The sequence below is a fragment of the Rhinichthys klamathensis genome, unplaced genomic scaffold (genome assembly GCF_029890125.1).
Source record: "Rhinichthys klamathensis goyatoka isolate OS25496 unplaced genomic scaffold, OSU_Roscu_1.1 h1tg000055l_1, whole genome shotgun sequence".
Taxonomy (NCBI): domain Eukaryota; kingdom Metazoa; phylum Chordata; class Actinopteri; order Cypriniformes; family Leuciscidae; genus Rhinichthys; species Rhinichthys klamathensis.
Genome location: NW_026606600.1, coordinates 663,692 through 682,787, shown reverse-complemented (window position 1 = coordinate 682,787; position 19,096 = coordinate 663,692). Strand labels below are relative to the sequence as shown.

Genomic DNA, 19,096 nt, shown 5'->3' with positions numbered 1-19,096 from the left:
AAAACAAATGGCCTACATTGCCTTTAATGGAATTAGATGATTTGTTAATTGTACTTAATAGATTACACTTAAAAAAACAAACATTTGCAATTAGTTTGTAAAAAGTGTTTTACGCTTGTTTAAGCTGATTTTTCGCTACATTTACACCGTTCTGACCAGCAGACGTCACCAGCATGTGGCAATTCGAATGCTTTGTAACATTGAATCATTTTGCGAAGCAAATGATTCAATTGATTCAAAGTTCCGAAAAGCTTTTTTTCCTCCCATCACTATTCAAAACATGTTTTTGTCTTTTCTCTCATTCATTCTGCTATTGTGTCTTTCCTGTCATATGTCCTTTAGTCTGTTGAGTCAGTGTTTGAGAGTCAGATTATGATGAAGATTGGCTGTTGCAAGCTGTTGGAGGTGTTATACTCTCGTCTGCCTAAAGAGGAAGTCTATTCTAAAAACTCTGCTATCAACCAGGCCTTCTGTGGCACAGGCAGTGCAGAAGGCAACGAGCTTTCCAAGAACCTCCTCAAGTATGTTGAGTGATATGACAGTTTTCTTTTTTTTACCTTCAAGAGCAGATATTACACTTTATATGGTCAGCTAATTAAGTGTTATTAACACTCTTGTGCCCCTTTGATGTTACCAAAGGAATAGTTTTCTACAGAATTCCTAAGACTGGAACACAATTTTTTTTTTTATAAAGTCCTTAAAGTCAACATGAAATAAAATGTATTTATAGAGTATTGCAGTGTTTTGGAGGAGAGAGAGGTACAAGATTGGGAAAGGACCACAAGCCGGGACTTGAACTTGGGTCGCCCGAAGTGCTGTTGCGCTATATGTCGGTGCGCTGCCCACAAGGCTATGGCTCAGACATTATAAATGCTTTATCTGTGTTTTAAAAACGTTAACTTCCACTTTCCCTCGCAACTGCATTTCTTCAGTCTCAGGAATTCTGGAGCAAACTGCAAAAATGCCATAATAAAGTAGAATTTCTGATCAATACAATATATGTCAGATTGTGTTTTGAGGCCTTCACTGAGAATATGGCAGGAGAGACAGTCCTGCTGGAGCTGAGGAGACAGTATCACTGTGCTGCTTATAACTGTACCATCGCCCTGATCAGCTGCAGCTTCAACGAGACCAAGTTCTATCAGGGCTTCCTCTTCACTGAGAAACCTGACAAGGTCTGTTACTGCGCACTCAAAAAAAAAAAAAAAAAAAAAAACTCAATACGTATTGTGTACAAGCAGGTCATAATTCAATGTTTGTTAATTTTATTTTTATTTTTATTTTACAATTTAAATGTAAGGTATTTGTTCACTTACCATTCACGTTCTTGGCAGCCTATTTGATCAAATAACCATAAAAATTACTCTTTCTGTTGGTCACCATGTTACATAAGAAAGGCACACACACATTTCTAGTGAAACAGACTCTCTCTGATAGAAGTATAACCTTTTCTGTATTTGTAAGTGAATTTTGTCATTTGATATTTTCCAGAATCAGTTCATATTTGACAACCTTATTGATACACAAAGGGTGTACAACTTTCCTATAGAGATTGATGTAAGTAAAGCTCTTAAACATATAATATGATATTTGTACTTGTTTTGTGTTGTTTGGTATCATGTTTCCTTGCATTTACAGGTCCCTATTGAGAGGAAAAAGAAATATGTCATGATTAGGAAAGAAGTGAGTGGAGAAAACGGAGGTGAGTTGACTGAGATATTCACACGCTTTTAATCAACTGCATGTTTACAAAGATAAATGCCATCCACTAATATTCATGAAATGCTGCTGTTGTTGTTGTCATGCATAATCCTTGTAAAGCAGTGCAGGCCGCAGTCTGCTCTCTTAAAACTCTTGTTCTTTTTCAGATGCCCCTGTATACCTCTCCTCCCAGTCCTACATGGCAGACAGCAGTCTTAGTGAGGAGATGAGTCAGTTTGACTTCTCCACTGGAGTTCAGAGCTTCTCCTACAACTCCCAGAATCCTTCAGGCGAGAACAGCTCCAGCAGGACTCGAGTAGGTCCTTCTGTAGTAGTTTTCTATAAAGTAGAGGTCATACGTTTCAGAATATTATCTCTAAGATTATATAAGAAATATTTTATGAATAACTGTCTGCATTATTAGGAGCGTAGGGATGTTGTGTCTCAAGATGAGACTGTGGAGCTGGAGATGGATGAGCTGAATCAACATGAGTGTATGGCCAATATGACGGCACTACTGCACCACATGCAAAGGAACAACATTACCCCTAAAATAGAGGAGGTCTGTCTCAGCATGACGTCATGGCCATGAACATTTTTGCCAGGATTTTGTGTGAGAACACTGTCAGATATGTGCTATGTTTTGTTTTAGGGTGTGACACCTAGTGTTCTTCCTCCCTGGATGAAGTTCCTGCAGGGGAAGCTGGACAATCCATCCACCCCTCTGAACATTAGACTCTTCATAGCCAAACTAATCATCAATACCGAAGAGGTGCTGCCTCAGCATTTTCATATCTCTGGATTTATTGATATGATGTTTATGTGTTGCTTTTATTGTACGTCTTTATGTCCAGATATTCCGTCCGTATGCGAAGCATTGGCTGGGCCCACTGGTGCAGCTGGTGGTTTCCAGTAGCAATGGAGGAGAGGGCATTCACTTTATGGTAGTGGACATTGTGGTGACTGTCCTCTCATGGGCCAGTTTGACCACACCAAAAGTAAGTATGAGATGGTATTTTTATAAATTGCGTATTGACTTCCAATCTGTCTGTATGTGTGTACATGTACTTTTTTTTTGCAAAGAAAATTATGTAGGTATGTTGCATACTTTTTTTATCTAGTTTGTCTCTTTCCCTTATCTCTCTCACCATTTAGGGTAGCACAAGAGATGAAGTTTTGGCCAATAGGCTCCTTGGGTTTCTGTTTAAGAACTGCTTCCACACCAAACGGGCTGTTTTCCGCCACAATCTGGAGATTATCCGCACAGTTGTGGAATGCTGGAAGGACTGCCTCACAATACCCTACGAGTAAGAAAACCGACATTTAGACTGCTTTTTTCCCTGGTTCGTAATAAATTGAATTGAAGGACACACATTATGACATACTGTATGGTTATGAACTATTAAGCAGACATGAAGCTGAAGCATTTGATATGCTTCTATTATATCATTATATAATCTTTTAGAAAATTAAAAAGAGCAGCCCAGGTTATTTTTGAATGGCTTAATATACTTTATATACTGTAGTTTGTAAATGTAGTGAAACTATTTCAAATTGAGAGTTGCTAAGATTGCAGGCTTGGATTTTTAATGCCAGGCTAAATGACCATGCATGAGTGGATGGTTGCAAAATCCTAAAGATCTTTTCCCTCTTTTCCTCCTATAGTTTGATATATGAACGGTTTGCTGGAACAGATCCCAACAGCAAGGATAACTCTGTTGGATTGCAGCTTTTAGGTATTGCAATGGCCAATAATCTTCCTCCTTATGATGCTGCATGTGGCATTGAGCACACCAGGTAAACATTTTTTTAATTGTATTTTATAATTATTCATTTTCTCATACAAATGTGATTCATGTTTTTTTTTTTCAGAAATTGTAAATGTGTATTAAAACCAATGTTGTTCTTTTACAATTTTTGTTATAGATACTTCCATTCACTGGCCAACAACTTATCATTCATCAGATATAAGGAGGTGTACTCTGCAGCTGCTGAGATCATTGGGTTAATCCTAAACTACATGACTGAGCAAGAAAATGTATGTGTGGCTGTTTGTTCCTGCCAAACTATATCACATTTGTCACCAGAGTTATTTAGCTTTTGTTTAATGTATTGTTGTGGAATATGATGGTTGTCTTTAGATACTTTAGTGTCCTGTAAACGTACTATTGTTTTTTTTGTTTTTTTACGTGGTAGCAAAATGAAGGGCCCTTATTGAATATCACTATTACAAAGCTCATGGATTTGAGGAAGAAGGAGGTGGATGACAAATTTATTGTTTGCCTAAGCAAAGTGTCCAAACACTTCCCACCTTTGGTGGACCGGTAAGAGACATTTTTTTCCATCTAGTCTTATCCGATAAAAGCTAAAGCATATGTCTGTAAATAATGTTTGTTTTTATATTCCACAGATTCGTAAATCCTGTTTTTTATTTGCTGCCAAAGCTGCATGGCATGTTGAAGACACACTGCCTTGAATGTGTGCTGAGTCGTGCTGATGTCATCCCTGAAATCTACCTGCACCTGAAGACCAAAGGCCTCACACAGATCATGAGCCACAGGTCAGTTAATACTGCAGTAGCTCACGTCTCCATTGTTTTACTTGTGTTATTACAGGTTTTATGCCTGTGATAGTGAAATATTATAGTTGAGATAAACCCTCTTCATATCACATGCTGTGTCTTTCAGAGATGAAGCCAGACAGCGTGTTTGTCTGGACATCATACATAAGATCCTGGCATGTCTGAAGCCAGAAGAGCTAAAGGAGATTTTGGGAACTGTCACGGCATTTGTGTCTCATCCTTCTCCTGTCTGCAGAGAGAGAATGTATGACATCCTGATGTGGATCCAGGATAACTACAGGTAACTGACTTTACAAGCCTCCCCTCTCCAGTCCATTCATCTCACACAAAGGACTTTTGTAGTTCATTCCTCTCTATATGGTTCCCATGAGGTTCTAAGGTTTTTTTTTAGTTTTTGTTACAGTTACAGTTTTATGATTGAATGTGTTTTGCATTTACCGTTTCATCACAAATTAAATTTACTCTACCATTCAAACGTTTAGGGTCAGTAAGATTGTTTTTATTTTTATTTTTTATTAAACATACAGTAAAAATAGTATTGTGAAATATTACTTAATAATAAATAATTTAAAATAATTGTTTTCAACATAAAAATAAATGTTTATTTTTTCTGTTATGACAAATCTGAATTTTCTGTTTCATTACTCCAGTCTTTAGTGTCAGATAATAATTCAGAAATCATACTAATATGCTGATTTGGTGCTCAAGAAACATTTCTTATTATTATCAGTGTTGAAAATATTTTATTTTTGTGGATTTTTTTTTTTCATGATTCTTTGATGAATAGAAAGTTCAAAATAACAGCATTTATTTTAAATAATTTTGAGATTATAAATGTCTTTACTGTTACTTTTGATCAGTTTAGTACATTACAAATAAATTAATTTCTTTAAAAAAAAACTCGCAGTAACCCCAAATTCAGAACTGTAGTGTGCGTATAATAATGGTGTGTTTGCAGTGATTCTGAGAGCAGGGAAGACTGCACCTCTGTTGAAGTGCTCGGTACAGCTCGGGAGAGTCTCCTCCAGGGGCTGACGGATGAAAACCATGGCTTACAGTAAGCAGACTAGATACCTGCTTTGATCATTTCATTAAACTTACATTTTTCACACCTTTGAACAACAAAAGCATTAGCATTTGTGCATTTGAATCTCCTCACAAATCACCCTAAAGTAATTTCTTATATCCCTATGTGATTTCTCTTTAAGGCTTTATGTGCGTAATTTCTGGAGTCACGAGAGCCGTTTACCTCCAGACACTATGGAGCGCATGCTTGTCGTGCTGAAGTCACTGTATTCATCCCGCATTGAAGAACAGTTCCTCAGTCTGGCCACTGACCTGCTACTCGAGATGACCAGTCACAGCCCTGACTTCACACGCAACATGTTTGAGTTTCCACTGTCTGAGTGCAAGTTCCAGGTTAGAACTGTTTTTTTATTACCGCATTTCAAAAATCATATCTACATGCTGTGTATTTTACCTGGCTCTTGTAATCATACCTAGTATTTGATTAATTCAAATGGAAGTTGTTTTTGCAGACCATAATTTCAGTGGTTTCGTTCTATTCCAGGACTACACGATAGACTCTAACTGGCGTTTGCGGAGTACAGTCCTCACGCCGATGTTTATGGAGACCCAAGCCACCCAGGGCCCTGGCACTCAGGGTCCAGAGGCTGCAGGAAGCCAGGCAGCCACAATAAGCGGTCAGATCAGGGCCACACAGACGTCCCTGGAGTTCTCCCAGACGTTGGCTCCTGGTGCAGGTACCTCATGAAAATAAAATGAGCTTTAGTTCTTTCACCTCTATAGTGTTGTTCAGTGGATTTCGTAACCACAGACTCAGATCTGTAGAAAAGATGTGGGGGGAATTTTTTTTTTTGAAGGATAACTAATGACAATTCACCATATCTTTCTGTGTAATAATAAACATCTGTTCTTTCAGGACGCCGTTCAGCATATAACTGGTTAACCGGGAGTAGTGTGGACACACTGGCTGATTATTCCCTTTCATCCGATTCTTTATCGTCACTCTTGGTGTTTGAGAAAAAGAGATCAGAGCGCCCCCAAGCTTCCTGGAGAGCCGTGGGTGCAGGGTTTGGCTCTAAGAGGCTCACCGCTGCCGGTGACGAGACAGACAGTCGAAGTGCAGGTCAGTCACCAAAAATAAAGGAGAATGCGTGAATACATTTGATTTCTGACAATTCCCTATGAGTAAAGGTTGGACTTGAGCATTAAGCAGTAGAGACTTCCGCAGCAGTGAAACTCTGTGTTGGTTGGTTTTCAAACAGCTGAGCGGGAGCGGCGTGCAGACATTCTGAGGCTCAGGAGGAGATTTCTTAAGGATAAAGAAAAGGAGAACATCAGATTTGCCAAGAAAGAAATTCAGTCCCAAAGAACAGAAAGGGTAGCTCTTTTTCATAGATGGACATTTGCATTATAATTTGTTTACGTTTTTTTATTACTATACTCTCTTTTCTGTGTTGTACAGAAGAGAAGAGCAGATCTGAAGATCCGTCAGGATGCTCAGGTCACACTGTACCGCAGCTATAGAGTTGGAGATCTTCCTGATATTCAGATTCAGTACAGCAGCCTCATCGCCCCACTACAAGCTCTGGCACAGGTTCACTGTGATTCAGGATTATTTTAACAATGTGGTCAAGATGTGTTTGAAAGTAATTGACTGAATATCAAAAAATGCTTAACAGAATCAAAGTTTTTGTTTAAATGTGTTTTACAGAGGGATGCCACACTGGCAAAGCAGCTGTTCAGCTCACTGTTTGCTGGGGTGCTGGTTGAAATGAAGAAATCCAAGTCTAGTAAAGAAACGAGCAACATTCTAAATGATCTAGTGCAGACCCTGAACACCTTCCTCAACATGAGCACTGTCTACTTCCCCCCTTTCATTTCTTGTGTGCAGGTAAGACACAATGGCTCTGTTTATAAGCTGGTGAACAAGGCATCTCACTAGGGCTGAACAGAGCTTGAATATTAAAAATCTTGAAGTAAGACTGTTGTCCTGTTAATTGTATTATTTGCCTGTATGCAAACACATTTTATACATTACATTACAGGATATGAGTTATCATCATAAGGCCCTTCTTGGTGTTGAGCCGGCTCTTGTCAGTGCCAGCTGTCTCGCCAGTCTGCAGCAGCCCATGGGCATCCTGTTACTGGAGGAAAGTTTGCTTCATGGCACTGGAACATCAGAGGAACCTCCCTCGAAACGAGCTCGAGGCAAACGAGAGCTGCCACCTGACACAGAAAGATGGATCCACCTCGCCAAGTAAGATCAAAACTCCCTCATAAATGTTCGAAGCGTTCACCATGTTCATCAGTTCTATACTGATTCATATTCCTCTGTAGACTTTACAGGTCTTTGGGAGATTATGATGTAGTCAGGGGAATCTTTAGCGGCAAGATTGGTACAAAGTCAATAACATTCACGGCCCTGCAAGCAGAAGCAAAGAGTGATTATGCTGAAGCTGTGAAGCTCTACAATGAGGTATTGATGTGTTTTCTTGGTTACAAACACACTATGGGAACATAAACAGATTCAGAATATGCTTTTTTGCTTAAATTGTTTTTAAATGTTTGTTAGAGAATAAGACACTATATCAGATTTTCACTACATGATTATAGTGGCCAAAAGAATTCACGATAACAATATTATCATGTCTATAGAAATTTTGGAGAAAAAAAATAGATAATGGTATCAGTCAAATTCATCTTTAACTGAATCACAATACAAGTGTAGAGAGGCAGAGAGTTTCTAGCCATAACTGTACAAAAGCATACAAAAAAAAGAGTCCAAATGTCCAAAAAAACTTGCGAGTAAGTGTCTCGCTTTCATCTGTCCTCTCCTCTGAAATGATTTGGTTATACTTTATTTTGATAGTCCAATTTAAACATTCTACTAACTTTGGGTTAGTAGAATATGTTGACATGTATTTGCAAAGTTACTTAGTAAGTAGAATGTCTAAATTGGACCATAAAAAAAATAAAACCAAATAAAATGGCAGTTAATTTTCTCTGGCAGTAGTAGCTACACATCATCGTCGTCTTCAATGGCCACCATTCAGTTGCAATACCACCACCTACTATATTGGAATGTCAACCTGATGTTATTGCCGCTGGATTATTTATAAAATATCAACATTAAATCAATATTTTATTTTTTAAATATCACTGTCATTGTCAAAACTGGTATATTCTGACACCCCACAGAGAATTTTAATTTATGAATATTTAATATTTATACTCAGAACATTTATCTGAATTTCTTTAAATGCTAAAGTGCTTTATATCTGACCTTATCAATTGAATTGTGACGTGTTGTTTTGATTCAGGCTTTGAACAAAGAGGACTGGAATGATGGAGAGCCCACAAACACTGAGAAAGATTTCTGGGAGATTGCTGCGCTGGAAGCCTATAATCACCTTACAGAGTGGAAATCTCTGCAGTACTGTGCCACAGTCAACATTGACGACAACTCACCCGTCAAACTAGAAAAAATGTGGACAGAGCCATTTTATGTGGTACGATTTTTAAGTCATTTTGAGCAGTTTCAATTTGAGCAATTTTTTCAAGGTTGTGTCACCACAAAGAGTAACTAATCATATTATCTGGAATCTCACCTATTATCAAATAATATAATATCCTGCAGTAATTGCTTCTGTTTATTTCTCTAATAGGAAACATACCTGCAGTACATGATGCGTAGTATGTTGAAGCAGTTGCAGCTGGGCGAGAGAACTCAGGATCTGCTCAGCTTTGTCGATGCTGCCATGAAGATGGAAGAGCACAAGATCATCATGGAGACCCATTACAGTCAGGAACTGAGTCTACTGTACATCCTGCAAGAGGACTATGACAGAGCCAAATACTATGCCAACAACTGCATGCAAGTCTTCATGCAGGTCAGTTTCAAACCAATGAGTTGTTTCACAGAGGGTAGGATGTTACATAGGCTTGCAGACAGACACACATAGCATGTGATCTGTCCTGTAAAGAGGGGTTTTTCCCTTTCTTCAACAAATGGCATATATTTACATACCTGATTTTTCTTTCCACATTACATGGTACCATGTAGAACTACTCAAGTATCGACCCACTGCTGAACCGCAGCCGTCTGACTGTGCTACAGTCTGTCCAAGCTCTGACGGAGATCCAAGACTTCCTGAATTATATCACTGGAGAGGGTGAGTAATTGATCTTAGTAAGGTTGGTTGAACGCTTGGAAATTTATAACCATGTTGTGATCTTTCAGCAAACTAAATTATCACTGTATCTTGTTGCTCTCAGTCTCAGTGAATTCTCTCAAGGTCATGATCAGACGATGGACCAGCCGCTATCCGGATGCTAAACTGGACCCCATGAATATTTGGGATGACATCATCACATCTCGGTGATTTACTGCTACTTTACAACCAATGTTCCCTCTAAGCTGCGCGCGTGCGCAGCCGCGCACTTCTGAAGCGGCGGCCGCGCAGAAAATAATAAAATGCCACGCAGAGGACTGACGCGAAATGTTTGGGGAAATCCATTTGATTGTAGTTTAAGTGAGAAATAATTGCAGTGCTCTGGTCAACCGCTATAGAGTGAAAACTGGTGAATGCAGTTCACAGGTTTCATAGAAAGAGAACGATGTGAGCGTGTGTGATTGGCAGTGAGTGTGTGTGTGGACCAAATAGCTCAATACGAGAGGCAACGAGAAACCCAAAGACACGTGAAATAAAATCATATCATAATGTTTTAAAGAAGAGTGGTTTGATTAAAGTGGTGGAAATAACGGTTGATGGACACAGAACGGTAACAATTACACACCCACCCGCGTGCAAATTCAAAATACATCATTAGTTTAAATAATGTTTTTGTGTGTGGGGGAGTTTTAGGGATGGTTAGATTATAAAAGAGTTCACATTCACTTTTCTTGAAAATATTTAGCTATTAGATCTATTTAAATGCTTCAGTTTGTTTTCATATTATAATAATATAATATGTAAACAAATTGAAGCATTTAAACTATATTTTATCACTTAAAATACTTCAATTCGTTTTTTTTATATTATATTATATTAGGCCTATATTTTATTATATTATAAGCCTAAATAAAGAATCTCACAAGGGTATTGTTTAGGGCTCCTTGCCATTAAAAAGTTTGAAATCCCCTGCTAAAGAAAATATCGGAAATTCATAAGCAATAAACAATCATTTAACTTTGATGGTTTAATGCTTCCTGTAATCAATTAATTGACTGTACAAAAACTCTTTATGGTTTTCCCAAACCATCTCAGTGTAACAGCTTACTTTTCTTTCATACTATATTCTATTATTGTAAAGAATTGAACTGTCCTGCAGAAGATTTTGTAAATTATTTTTCATAGGATTTCTTGGTAAAGACTGTACAGTTAACAGCACTGTAAAAAAAATATCAGGTAACCTAAAATCTGCTTCATTTAGTGACTTCTTAATTTGTTAAGAAGCTTGTTTTTCGAAAATATGATTTAATACCAATAAGTTACATCAAGGGTCAAATAAAATAGAAATGGCACATTCAAGTTAAAAGTTACAACTGAATGTTGAAACCATTGTGTTTCTACGTATGCTGTACAGGTCAGGTGTAAAGAATATTTTTGCTCAGGTGGCGAAAAATCTCCGCCCAATAGAAAAAAGTTTTGCTCAGCAAGAAAAAAAAATAGAGGGAACATTGTTTACAACACCTCACTTGGAATACAGATTTCTCAATGCTGTTAAAGTGAAGAAATGGTTCACCACCTTGAAAAGTCTGAAGTGCTGTAAAGCTTAATTATGGAGTTTTATAAATGTCCCATCCATGCTTTCATCTTTGTTTTTTAGTTGTTTCTTCTTGGATAAGATTCTCGAGAGGCTGACTTCCACCCCTGAAAACAGCATGGAGGTGGACGGTGCGGAGCAGGCGAGTGGAGAGGAACTCGGAGGGCTGGTGAAGAGCTGCAAATTCAATATGAAACTCCAAATGGCAGACAGTGCATGGAAACAGGTGCTCAGGGATTTCAAACATCAGTGTTGGTGCCTAGTAGGGAACCGAATAGATATCTATTGTTTTCAACATCAGTCATTCAAGCTTATCAAATGCTTCATATTTAAACTACCTGCAATTAAGAAACAAGCAGAACGTAATGTGTTAATTTTGTTGACAGAATAACTTTCCGGTGGCATCCAAGCTGTTGAAGGAACTTCACCGTGATGCAAAGACTGATGGTCACTGGTTGCTCCGCTGGGTCCACAGCTTCAGCCGCTTTACTCACAGAAGAATTCCAGGCCTTGGATCTGCTGAAAAGATTAATGCTTTGCTCAAGACTGTTCCACTTTTAAGTATGAATCATCCACTCTTATCATATAGATTACACATTGAGGATTGAGAATGTGTAGATTACACATTCAACCCTCGTCACAGTCCGAGTTCATGGTTGATGCATTACTGTATTTTACAGTGGATGCTGAGAGACAGAGTGAAGGTTCATCTGCTCGGATGCTCCGTGACCAGAAGATCCTTTTGGGTACCACCTATGACCTCATGGCCAGCGCTGCAGATCGCAGTCCCTCTGCTCTAGAGACTCTCGGGGAAGATAAAGTACAAAAGATTCTCCAGCTTTCAATGGTCTCATCTGTCACCCAGGTATTTAGACATAGCTTTCTGGCATGTATTGCTTATTGAAGTCACAGATTACAATTGTTATTGTAGAATTGGTCATGTTCCAAATGAGATTATTTAGATGTATTTTTGGCATTTATTCTGTAAATTTTGAATATCTTCAATATGAAAAAGCAAGGAGCTGCAGCATGGTGCAGATACACTATCGTTCAAAAGTTTGGGGTCAGTAAGAGTTTTGTTATGTTTTTTGAAAGAAGTCTCAGAAGAAAGAAGAATATTATTATGAATAAAATTGTCATTAATGTCTCACCCTCATGTCGTTCCAAGCCCGTAAGACCTCCGTTCATCTTCGGAACACAGTTTAAGATATTTTAGATTTAGTCCGAGAGCTTTCTGTCCCTTCATTGAAAATGTATGTACGGTATACTGTCCTTGTCCAGAAAGGAAATAAAGACATCATCAAAGTAGTCCATGTGACATCAGTGGGTTAGTTAGAATTTTTTGAAGCATCGAAAATACATTTGGTCCAAAAATAACAAAAACTACGACTTTATTCAGCATTGCATTGTCTAAAAATTCTAAAATTCAAAAAATTCTAACTAACCCACTGATGTCACATGGACTACTTTGATGATGTCTTTATTTCCTTTCTGGACAAGGACAGTATAATACCGTACATACATTTTCAATGGAGGGACAGAAAGCTCTCGGACTAAATCTAAAATATCTTAAACTGTGTTCCGAAGATGAACGGAGGTCTTACGGGCTTGGGACGACATGAGGGTGAGTCATTAATGACATAATTTTCATTTTTGGGTGAACTAACCCTTTAATATATTTTAAAATCCTTGTGATGGCAAAGCTGAATTTTTAGCAGCATTACTCCAGTCTTCAGTGTCACGTGATCCTTCAGAAATCATTTTAATATGTTGATTTGGTGATCAAGATGAAGAGAAATTTCAAAAGATCAGTTTTATTTGAAATAGAAATCTTTGTGTAATGTGTTTGTGTAAAATGTAATGTGTCCTTTCTGAATAAAAGTATTAATTTCTTTTTTTATATATATATATATATATATATATTACTGATCCTAAACATTTGAACGGTAATGTAAGTGTTTGCACCATTTTAAACAGGTGAACAAAAAAGTTTATGCCTCCTGAAGAAATAGGTTTGAAATATCATTAATCTTTTTAGTAGGAGCCTGTTCAATGTCTGAAATCAAGATTTTTATGCTTACAGTTAGTGCACAAATTAATAATGCTGGTACTTACTAATTCATTAAAAAGCTGTTTTAATGACATCTGCCATTTACCTATGGCATTTAAAAAAAGAGGGAAAATCATTTTGCCACAATTTTGATGACTGCATATTTGCTTGTTGTGCTCTAGCTGTTGAAAACAGTTTTTCTCACCCCAGTTTGGATCATGGGTGTTGTTTTTCTGCTCAGGTTGTAGAGGGTCTGCAGATGCAGGCTCTGGAGTTGTTGCGAAGTGCTGCACGTAAGGCAGAAGAGGAAGAGCAGTCCTTCAGCCAGCAGCATGTGCACACAGATGGTATTGTGGAGGCCTACATGACCTTGGTCAACTTCTGTGACCAAAGACTCAGAGTGAGCGAACAGAAAGAAGAGGGTGAGACAGCTGTGGACCAGTACAGCACCCAACTGCTCTCATAAATACAATGTACCCTACAAGTGTCTCACAGGATTTATAATGTCTTTTTGTGATTCCATGCATGCAGGTAGTGGTTAAAGTGCAAGTTGATGTACTTACAACAATACCTTTGATGTTTGATTCTAGCATTCAGTTGTAAGCTGCAGTCCTTGCCTGGACATGTAGTAAAGATGATGCTGAAGGCGCTGAAGCTCAACTCAGATGAGGCCAGGCTCAAGTTTCCGCGTCTACTGCAGCTAGTAGAACTGTACCCCGCAGAAACCCTGGACCTGATGGTCAGAGAGGTGTGAGATCATTTGCTACCCTAAGTTCATAGATTTTAGGATTTATGTACAGTATAGTATTAAATTGACCAAACTGCTTTTCTCTTCTTTTCCTTTTTTTTTGTGTTTTTTTTTTTTTGCCATTTTAGGTTGTTAGTGTGCCTTGCTGGTTGCTGATTGGCTGGATCAGTCAAATGATGGCTCTTCTTGACAAACCACAGGCGACAGCAGTTCAGCATGTTATAGAGGAGATCGCAGAATGCTATCCACACGCCCTCATCTACCCGTACATGATCAGCAGAGAGAGCTACACCTTTGAGGAGTCTGCAAGTGGTCAGAGGAACCGGGAGTTTGTTGAGAAGTATGTAAAGGTCTGTTCAGTGACTTTGGCTTTCCTGATACTGAGACGTGAAAACTGTGTTGTTTGTGTACCAGGCTGAAGTCATTACTGGATAAAGGCGGCGTCATTCAAGAGTTTGTAGATGCCCTTCAGCAACTTACCAACCCTGACATGCTTTTCAAGGTACAAAAGTCCTTTTCCCTATGAGTCTTGCCCCAAACTCCCAAGTGCCATTAGTTTGAGCCAGTTTTGAGATGTCAAACGCATTCGAGCTGCTCAAACAGATTGCCGTTTCAGTTGGTGCCTCTAGTGGCACCGTAATTACACACTTTCTCTTTAACTAACTGGGACTTGACATTTTTATGGCCTGTTGTGGTAGTTTTGATTCTCAAGTAATGGTTTGGCAGGACTGGTGGGGTGAGGTGAAGAATCAACTGGACAAACCAAACATGGACGCAAAGAAAACGAAGCAGCTCTGTGAGGAAATGACTGGATGGCTTGGTGATTCAAAGGCTCCAGGACTTGGATCTTTCCGAAGAAAATTCATTCAGGTTCATAACTTAAGAGTTCTTATACTTGTGTACAGTACTTATACAATATCAAATCACAAAGCCTGCAATTTAATTAAATGTATGTGATGCATATTTCCGAGTGAAGCGCAAAGAATGTGTTCTTTTAGATGCACGCAGCTCATTTATCCAATATTTTCAGCATCACAGAGTGGTTTGGTTGGCAGTAAATGCTGCTCTGCACAAACTCATCTCTGCATCTGCTCTGAGTTTGGGTCATTTATAACGTGCATTTGGGAATGCAACATGCGCCAACTTTTTTCCCAAACTTGAATTAAGAAATGCCGGATCTTGCCAACAAAAGAGCCCCTTTAAGGGCTCCCTGTGGTTTTCCTCCAAAATAAAAGCTTGATGGTTTAACTGTTGAAATAAAGAAATTAAGACAGCCATTAGTATATAATTATTGTAATTTTACATTTGTACTATATAATAATAATCATTACTAATACTCTTTATTTGAGTAAAATATTACAGTAGTCATATTTCTTATTTTGTTTAATATTTTATTTAGTGATAACAATAATCATAATAAAAATAAGAATTACTATTGCATTATTATCATTATTATTATTATTTTATAGTCATATTAATTAGATTCCCCCTCCCCCCAAATGTACAGCCCTACCTAAACTAAATATCTGATGTTTTAGAATTGTAGATGTGTGTTGTTGTTGTTGTTGTTGGTTTAAATGTAAACTACCTTCTGTTGTTTGAAGATAATTAATCAGATCTCTGCTGGTTTCTCTATATTTCTTGAATAAATACATATTTTTGGTCTACTGTTACATTTTTACTGTATGTGCCCGTCACAGAAATACTGTAAAGAAGTGGAAAAGCTGCTTGGTGCTGGTGGGTCCAAGTTGTATGAAAGGCGAAAGGATAAGAATTTCCTTCAGCAGGTGGACAACATGGCCGCCTCCATGAAAGGTTTCCAGAAGGAACCAGGTAACATGAAGGAATATTCACCCTGGCTCAGCAGCTTCAAAGCAGAAATGCTTCAAAATGAACTGGAGGTACCAGGTTAGTTCAAAACTTTCTTACTTTTACTTTTTTGTAAATCATGTCATTTGTTTCTCAATACTTTAATAAAGTTCTGCATGTATCATAAGTGTTTGTCTTTTGAAGCCATCTGGTTCTGGTCTTCCCTCTACAGGTCAGTATGATGGCAAATCGAAGCCTTTGCCTGAATATCATGCCAAGATCACAGGTTTCGATGAAAGGGTACGAGGAATAATGTTCTTATTATTAGGTGTCATTTTGACATGATTATTTCAGTGTATTACAATTCATCTACCCAACCTTAGGTAAAGGTTATGACATCTATTCGACGGCCGAAGCGTATCATCATACGAGGAGATGACGAGCGGGATTATCCGTTCCTAGTGAAGGGCGGGGAGGACCTGCGGCAGGACCAGCGCATCGAGCAGCTCTTTGGCGTGATGAACATGATTCTCAGTCAGGACACTGCCTGTTCTCAGCGGAGCCTGGCACTCCGCACTTACCAGGTCATTCCCATCAGCAGCAGGTACTAGCATGGGCTTCTCTTGATTCAACTTGTGTGCTGGGCTGACCTGAACTGTTTTTTAAGGGTTGTTAACAAATGTCTGCTGACATTTACAGGATTGGCCTGATTGAGTGGATGGAGAACACCTGCACTCTGAAGGACTTCCTTTCCAGCAGAAGGACTGAACAGGAGCAGAAGACAATCATGAAGTGAATATTTATTCCTTTTCCTCAGCAAATAAAGCAAAATGTTCATGCCTTCATACCTTGCAATTGGTACTCTGCATTGAGTGAATCAAGTGTTACTTTGTTTTAATGTATTTTAGGCCCAATGAGTCCTATGATGACTGGATCAGCAAAGTTGCTGGTGGAAAGGTGGACGGCATTAGACGATATGCTGAACTCTACAAGTAAGTCGCCAGTTCATTTAACCACTTGTCATGGGTCGATGTGACTCTGTATTTTACAATGGCTTTAAGATATGACTTGTCATTGTATAAATAATATTATTACTTAATCCATTTACATTTGATTCACTACAGGAAAGCAAAACGAGTGGATACTGTGAACAACTTTAGGAGAATTGAGCAGATGGTGCCTGATGACTTGTTAAAGTATGCCATCATTTCTCTCTGCATTATACATTGTTCAAATGTAACACTGATGGTATATTTGTCCTAAGTCTAAAAGGAATAAATGATGCCATGAATGCTTGTTTTCAGGCGAGCTTTTGTAAGGATGAGTACCACACCCGAAGCCTTCCTTTCGTTGCGGTCCCATTTCAGCAGCTCTCATGCTGTGCTCTGTGTCAGTCACTGGATTCTGGGCATTGGTGATCGGCATCTCTCTAACTTCATGATCAACACGGAGACGGGTGGCATGATCGGCATTGACTTTGGTCATGCTTTTGGATCAGCCACACAGGTGGGTTTTTTGTCTAACAGAACAGAACAATGAGTCTGTAAGGTGACAAAAGCACAGCTACAAACAGTTACTGTACTAATTTAGAGATAAAAGATAGATGAACAGCTTGACTATAACTTTGCTGCATGTAGTTCCTCCCAGTGCCTGAACTGATGCCATTTAGACTGACACGGCAGTTTATGAACTTGATGCGACCCATGGGCGAGTCTGGCCTCATCCAGAGTGTGATGGTACACTCACTGCGAGCCTTCAGAGATGACCCAGACCTGCTGCTCAACACCATGGATGTGTTTGTGAAGGAGCCTTCACTGGACTGGAAGGTAGAAGAACTCAAAGCAGATTTTAAGCCTGCAAACAGAAACAAATAGCTTGCTTTCCTTTTTGCCACATAGCCCTCAATGTCATCATCGAAGTGATCTGTCCTCATCGTAGACCTGTTTCACATTTTCCATTTTCTAGTTTCCCACTTAAGAGTTCATTTCTATAACAAGCTTAAACATTATTGAATCAGTATCAAAGAGGCAGGCTACTTGTGAAATACAACACCACTATTCCTCATGTTACAGAACTTTGAGCTGAAGCAGCTGAAGAAAGGAGGTACCTGGACAGAGAGTGTGAACACCAAAGAAATAAACTGGTTCCCTCTACAGAAGGTCAGCTTTGCTCGCCGGAAGCTAGAGGGAGCCAATCCCTCGGTTATAACAAGGTAGGTCCAACCACACAACTCTGAACTCTTATTTTTATGGATTTCTGGCAAATAAACACGGCTGTTTTAAACATTTACATTGGCAACACATCATGATGTTTTGTAATTAAGTTCAACCACTTGCATTAAATGATTACTTTTCATTCTAATTCTTGTAAAGACTTTAAAACCATTTTCTTGATAGAGAAAATAAGAATGTACCAGTCGTATCTTATACAGAAAGACATTTCTAACCATGTTGATTGGTTAATGTTCTAGTGAAGAGGTTTGTCTCGGATTTGAGAAGACCCCGGAGTATAAAGGAATTTTGGCTGTTGCTCGAGGGGAAGAACAACACAATATACGAGCTCGACACAATGAGAAAGATCTGAGTGTTGAAGATCAGGTAGATTGCTTGCTCGATCAAGCAACTGACCCTAATATAATGGGCAGGGTATGGGTAGGCTGGGAACCGTGGATTTGAACCAAATAGTGGGTGGCATAATGAAGTCCAAGTTTTTTGTGTATTTTTAAAAATGTTGTAAACCTTTTTTCAAATTGTAAAGACAAGGCTTTCAGACCCGCAGCTACTATCAAAAGACACTGTTTTATAGCAATGTTTAGCTATACTGCAAAATTTAACGAGATTGTTTTTGAAGTGATGTTTATTAAAAAAAAAAATTCCATTGCACTGCATTAAAGGCATCCAGCCACCAAATAAAACATCTATATGTGTCGTTGTCATCCTGGAGCCTACAAAACCAAAGTGTTTGAACAGATATAAAAGGGTGAGACTTCATCCTCTTCACTTTTGTTTGACACATCAGCTTTCATAAATCACTGGGGTAAAAATTATGGGAGCATTTGAATTTACAGTGAGCTAGTGACATAACCATGGCCCTTTTTACACGTACATGGTTATTTTTAAAAACGGAGACATTTCCCTTCATTTGTGCCCTTTGTTTACATGCAAATGGAGAATTCGCCTCTGAAACTGATTCTTTCTAAAAACTCCGGCCAGAGTGGAGATTTTGGAAAACTTTGTATGTAAATTGAGAAAAACAGAGTTTTAGGCAGCTGACGTCACAAAATGCGACAGAACTTGCACCTGTGTCAAAAGTGCGACCTATGTTTACATTTTCATTTGGCTATGGTGATCATGGATGCATTCAAAGTATTTATGTTGGTACAAACCCTTTTCGTCTGTTTGCATTTGCAAATACA

The 19,096-nt window shown here is 38.6% G+C and overlaps 1 protein-coding gene across 1 annotated transcript in view; it reads left to right on the top strand.

The window, feature by feature from the left end:
* prkdc (protein kinase, DNA-activated, catalytic subunit) overlaps window positions 1–18,558 on the top strand; it is a 34,877-nt gene extending 16,319 nt beyond the window's left edge. Inside the window, exons 42-86 of the mRNA XM_056248426.1 lie at window positions 343–521; window positions 1,007–1,175; window positions 1,492–1,557; window positions 1,639–1,702; window positions 1,869–2,017; window positions 2,126–2,263; window positions 2,354–2,473; window positions 2,556–2,699; window positions 2,857–3,008; window positions 3,367–3,498; window positions 3,628–3,739; window positions 3,898–4,025; window positions 4,112–4,261; window positions 4,389–4,562; window positions 5,241–5,339; window positions 5,491–5,701; window positions 5,853–6,045; window positions 6,225–6,431; window positions 6,571–6,686; window positions 6,771–6,902; window positions 7,020–7,199; window positions 7,354–7,565; window positions 7,646–7,784; window positions 8,629–8,817; window positions 8,974–9,198; window positions 9,372–9,480; window positions 9,584–9,686; window positions 11,138–11,300; window positions 11,461–11,635; window positions 11,755–11,939; window positions 13,366–13,546; window positions 13,715–13,872; window positions 14,001–14,212; window positions 14,287–14,374; window positions 14,599–14,742; window positions 15,573–15,780; window positions 15,914–15,981; window positions 16,065–16,285; window positions 16,381–16,473; window positions 16,590–16,673; window positions 16,806–16,877; window positions 16,986–17,187; window positions 17,319–17,507; window positions 17,754–17,893; window positions 18,152–18,558. Of these exons, the coding sequence (XP_056104401.1) occupies window positions 343–521; window positions 1,007–1,175; window positions 1,492–1,557; window positions 1,639–1,702; window positions 1,869–2,017; window positions 2,126–2,263; window positions 2,354–2,473; window positions 2,556–2,699; window positions 2,857–3,008; window positions 3,367–3,498; window positions 3,628–3,739; window positions 3,898–4,025; window positions 4,112–4,261; window positions 4,389–4,562; window positions 5,241–5,339; window positions 5,491–5,701; window positions 5,853–6,045; window positions 6,225–6,431; window positions 6,571–6,686; window positions 6,771–6,902; window positions 7,020–7,199; window positions 7,354–7,565; window positions 7,646–7,784; window positions 8,629–8,817; window positions 8,974–9,198; window positions 9,372–9,480; window positions 9,584–9,686; window positions 11,138–11,300; window positions 11,461–11,635; window positions 11,755–11,939; window positions 13,366–13,546; window positions 13,715–13,872; window positions 14,001–14,212; window positions 14,287–14,374; window positions 14,599–14,742; window positions 15,573–15,780; window positions 15,914–15,981; window positions 16,065–16,285; window positions 16,381–16,473; window positions 16,590–16,673; window positions 16,806–16,877; window positions 16,986–17,187; window positions 17,319–17,507; window positions 17,754–17,893; window positions 18,152–18,356 (6,780 nt within the window). The 3' untranslated portion in view covers window positions 18,357–18,558. The remainder of the gene's footprint in view (window positions 1–342; window positions 522–1,006; window positions 1,176–1,491; window positions 1,558–1,638; window positions 1,703–1,868; window positions 2,018–2,125; window positions 2,264–2,353; window positions 2,474–2,555; window positions 2,700–2,856; window positions 3,009–3,366; window positions 3,499–3,627; window positions 3,740–3,897; window positions 4,026–4,111; window positions 4,262–4,388; window positions 4,563–5,240; window positions 5,340–5,490; window positions 5,702–5,852; window positions 6,046–6,224; window positions 6,432–6,570; window positions 6,687–6,770; window positions 6,903–7,019; window positions 7,200–7,353; window positions 7,566–7,645; window positions 7,785–8,628; window positions 8,818–8,973; window positions 9,199–9,371; window positions 9,481–9,583; window positions 9,687–11,137; window positions 11,301–11,460; window positions 11,636–11,754; window positions 11,940–13,365; window positions 13,547–13,714; window positions 13,873–14,000; window positions 14,213–14,286; window positions 14,375–14,598; window positions 14,743–15,572; window positions 15,781–15,913; window positions 15,982–16,064; window positions 16,286–16,380; window positions 16,474–16,589; window positions 16,674–16,805; window positions 16,878–16,985; window positions 17,188–17,318; window positions 17,508–17,753; window positions 17,894–18,151) is intronic.
* Window positions 18,559–19,096: the final 538 nt, after the last annotated feature.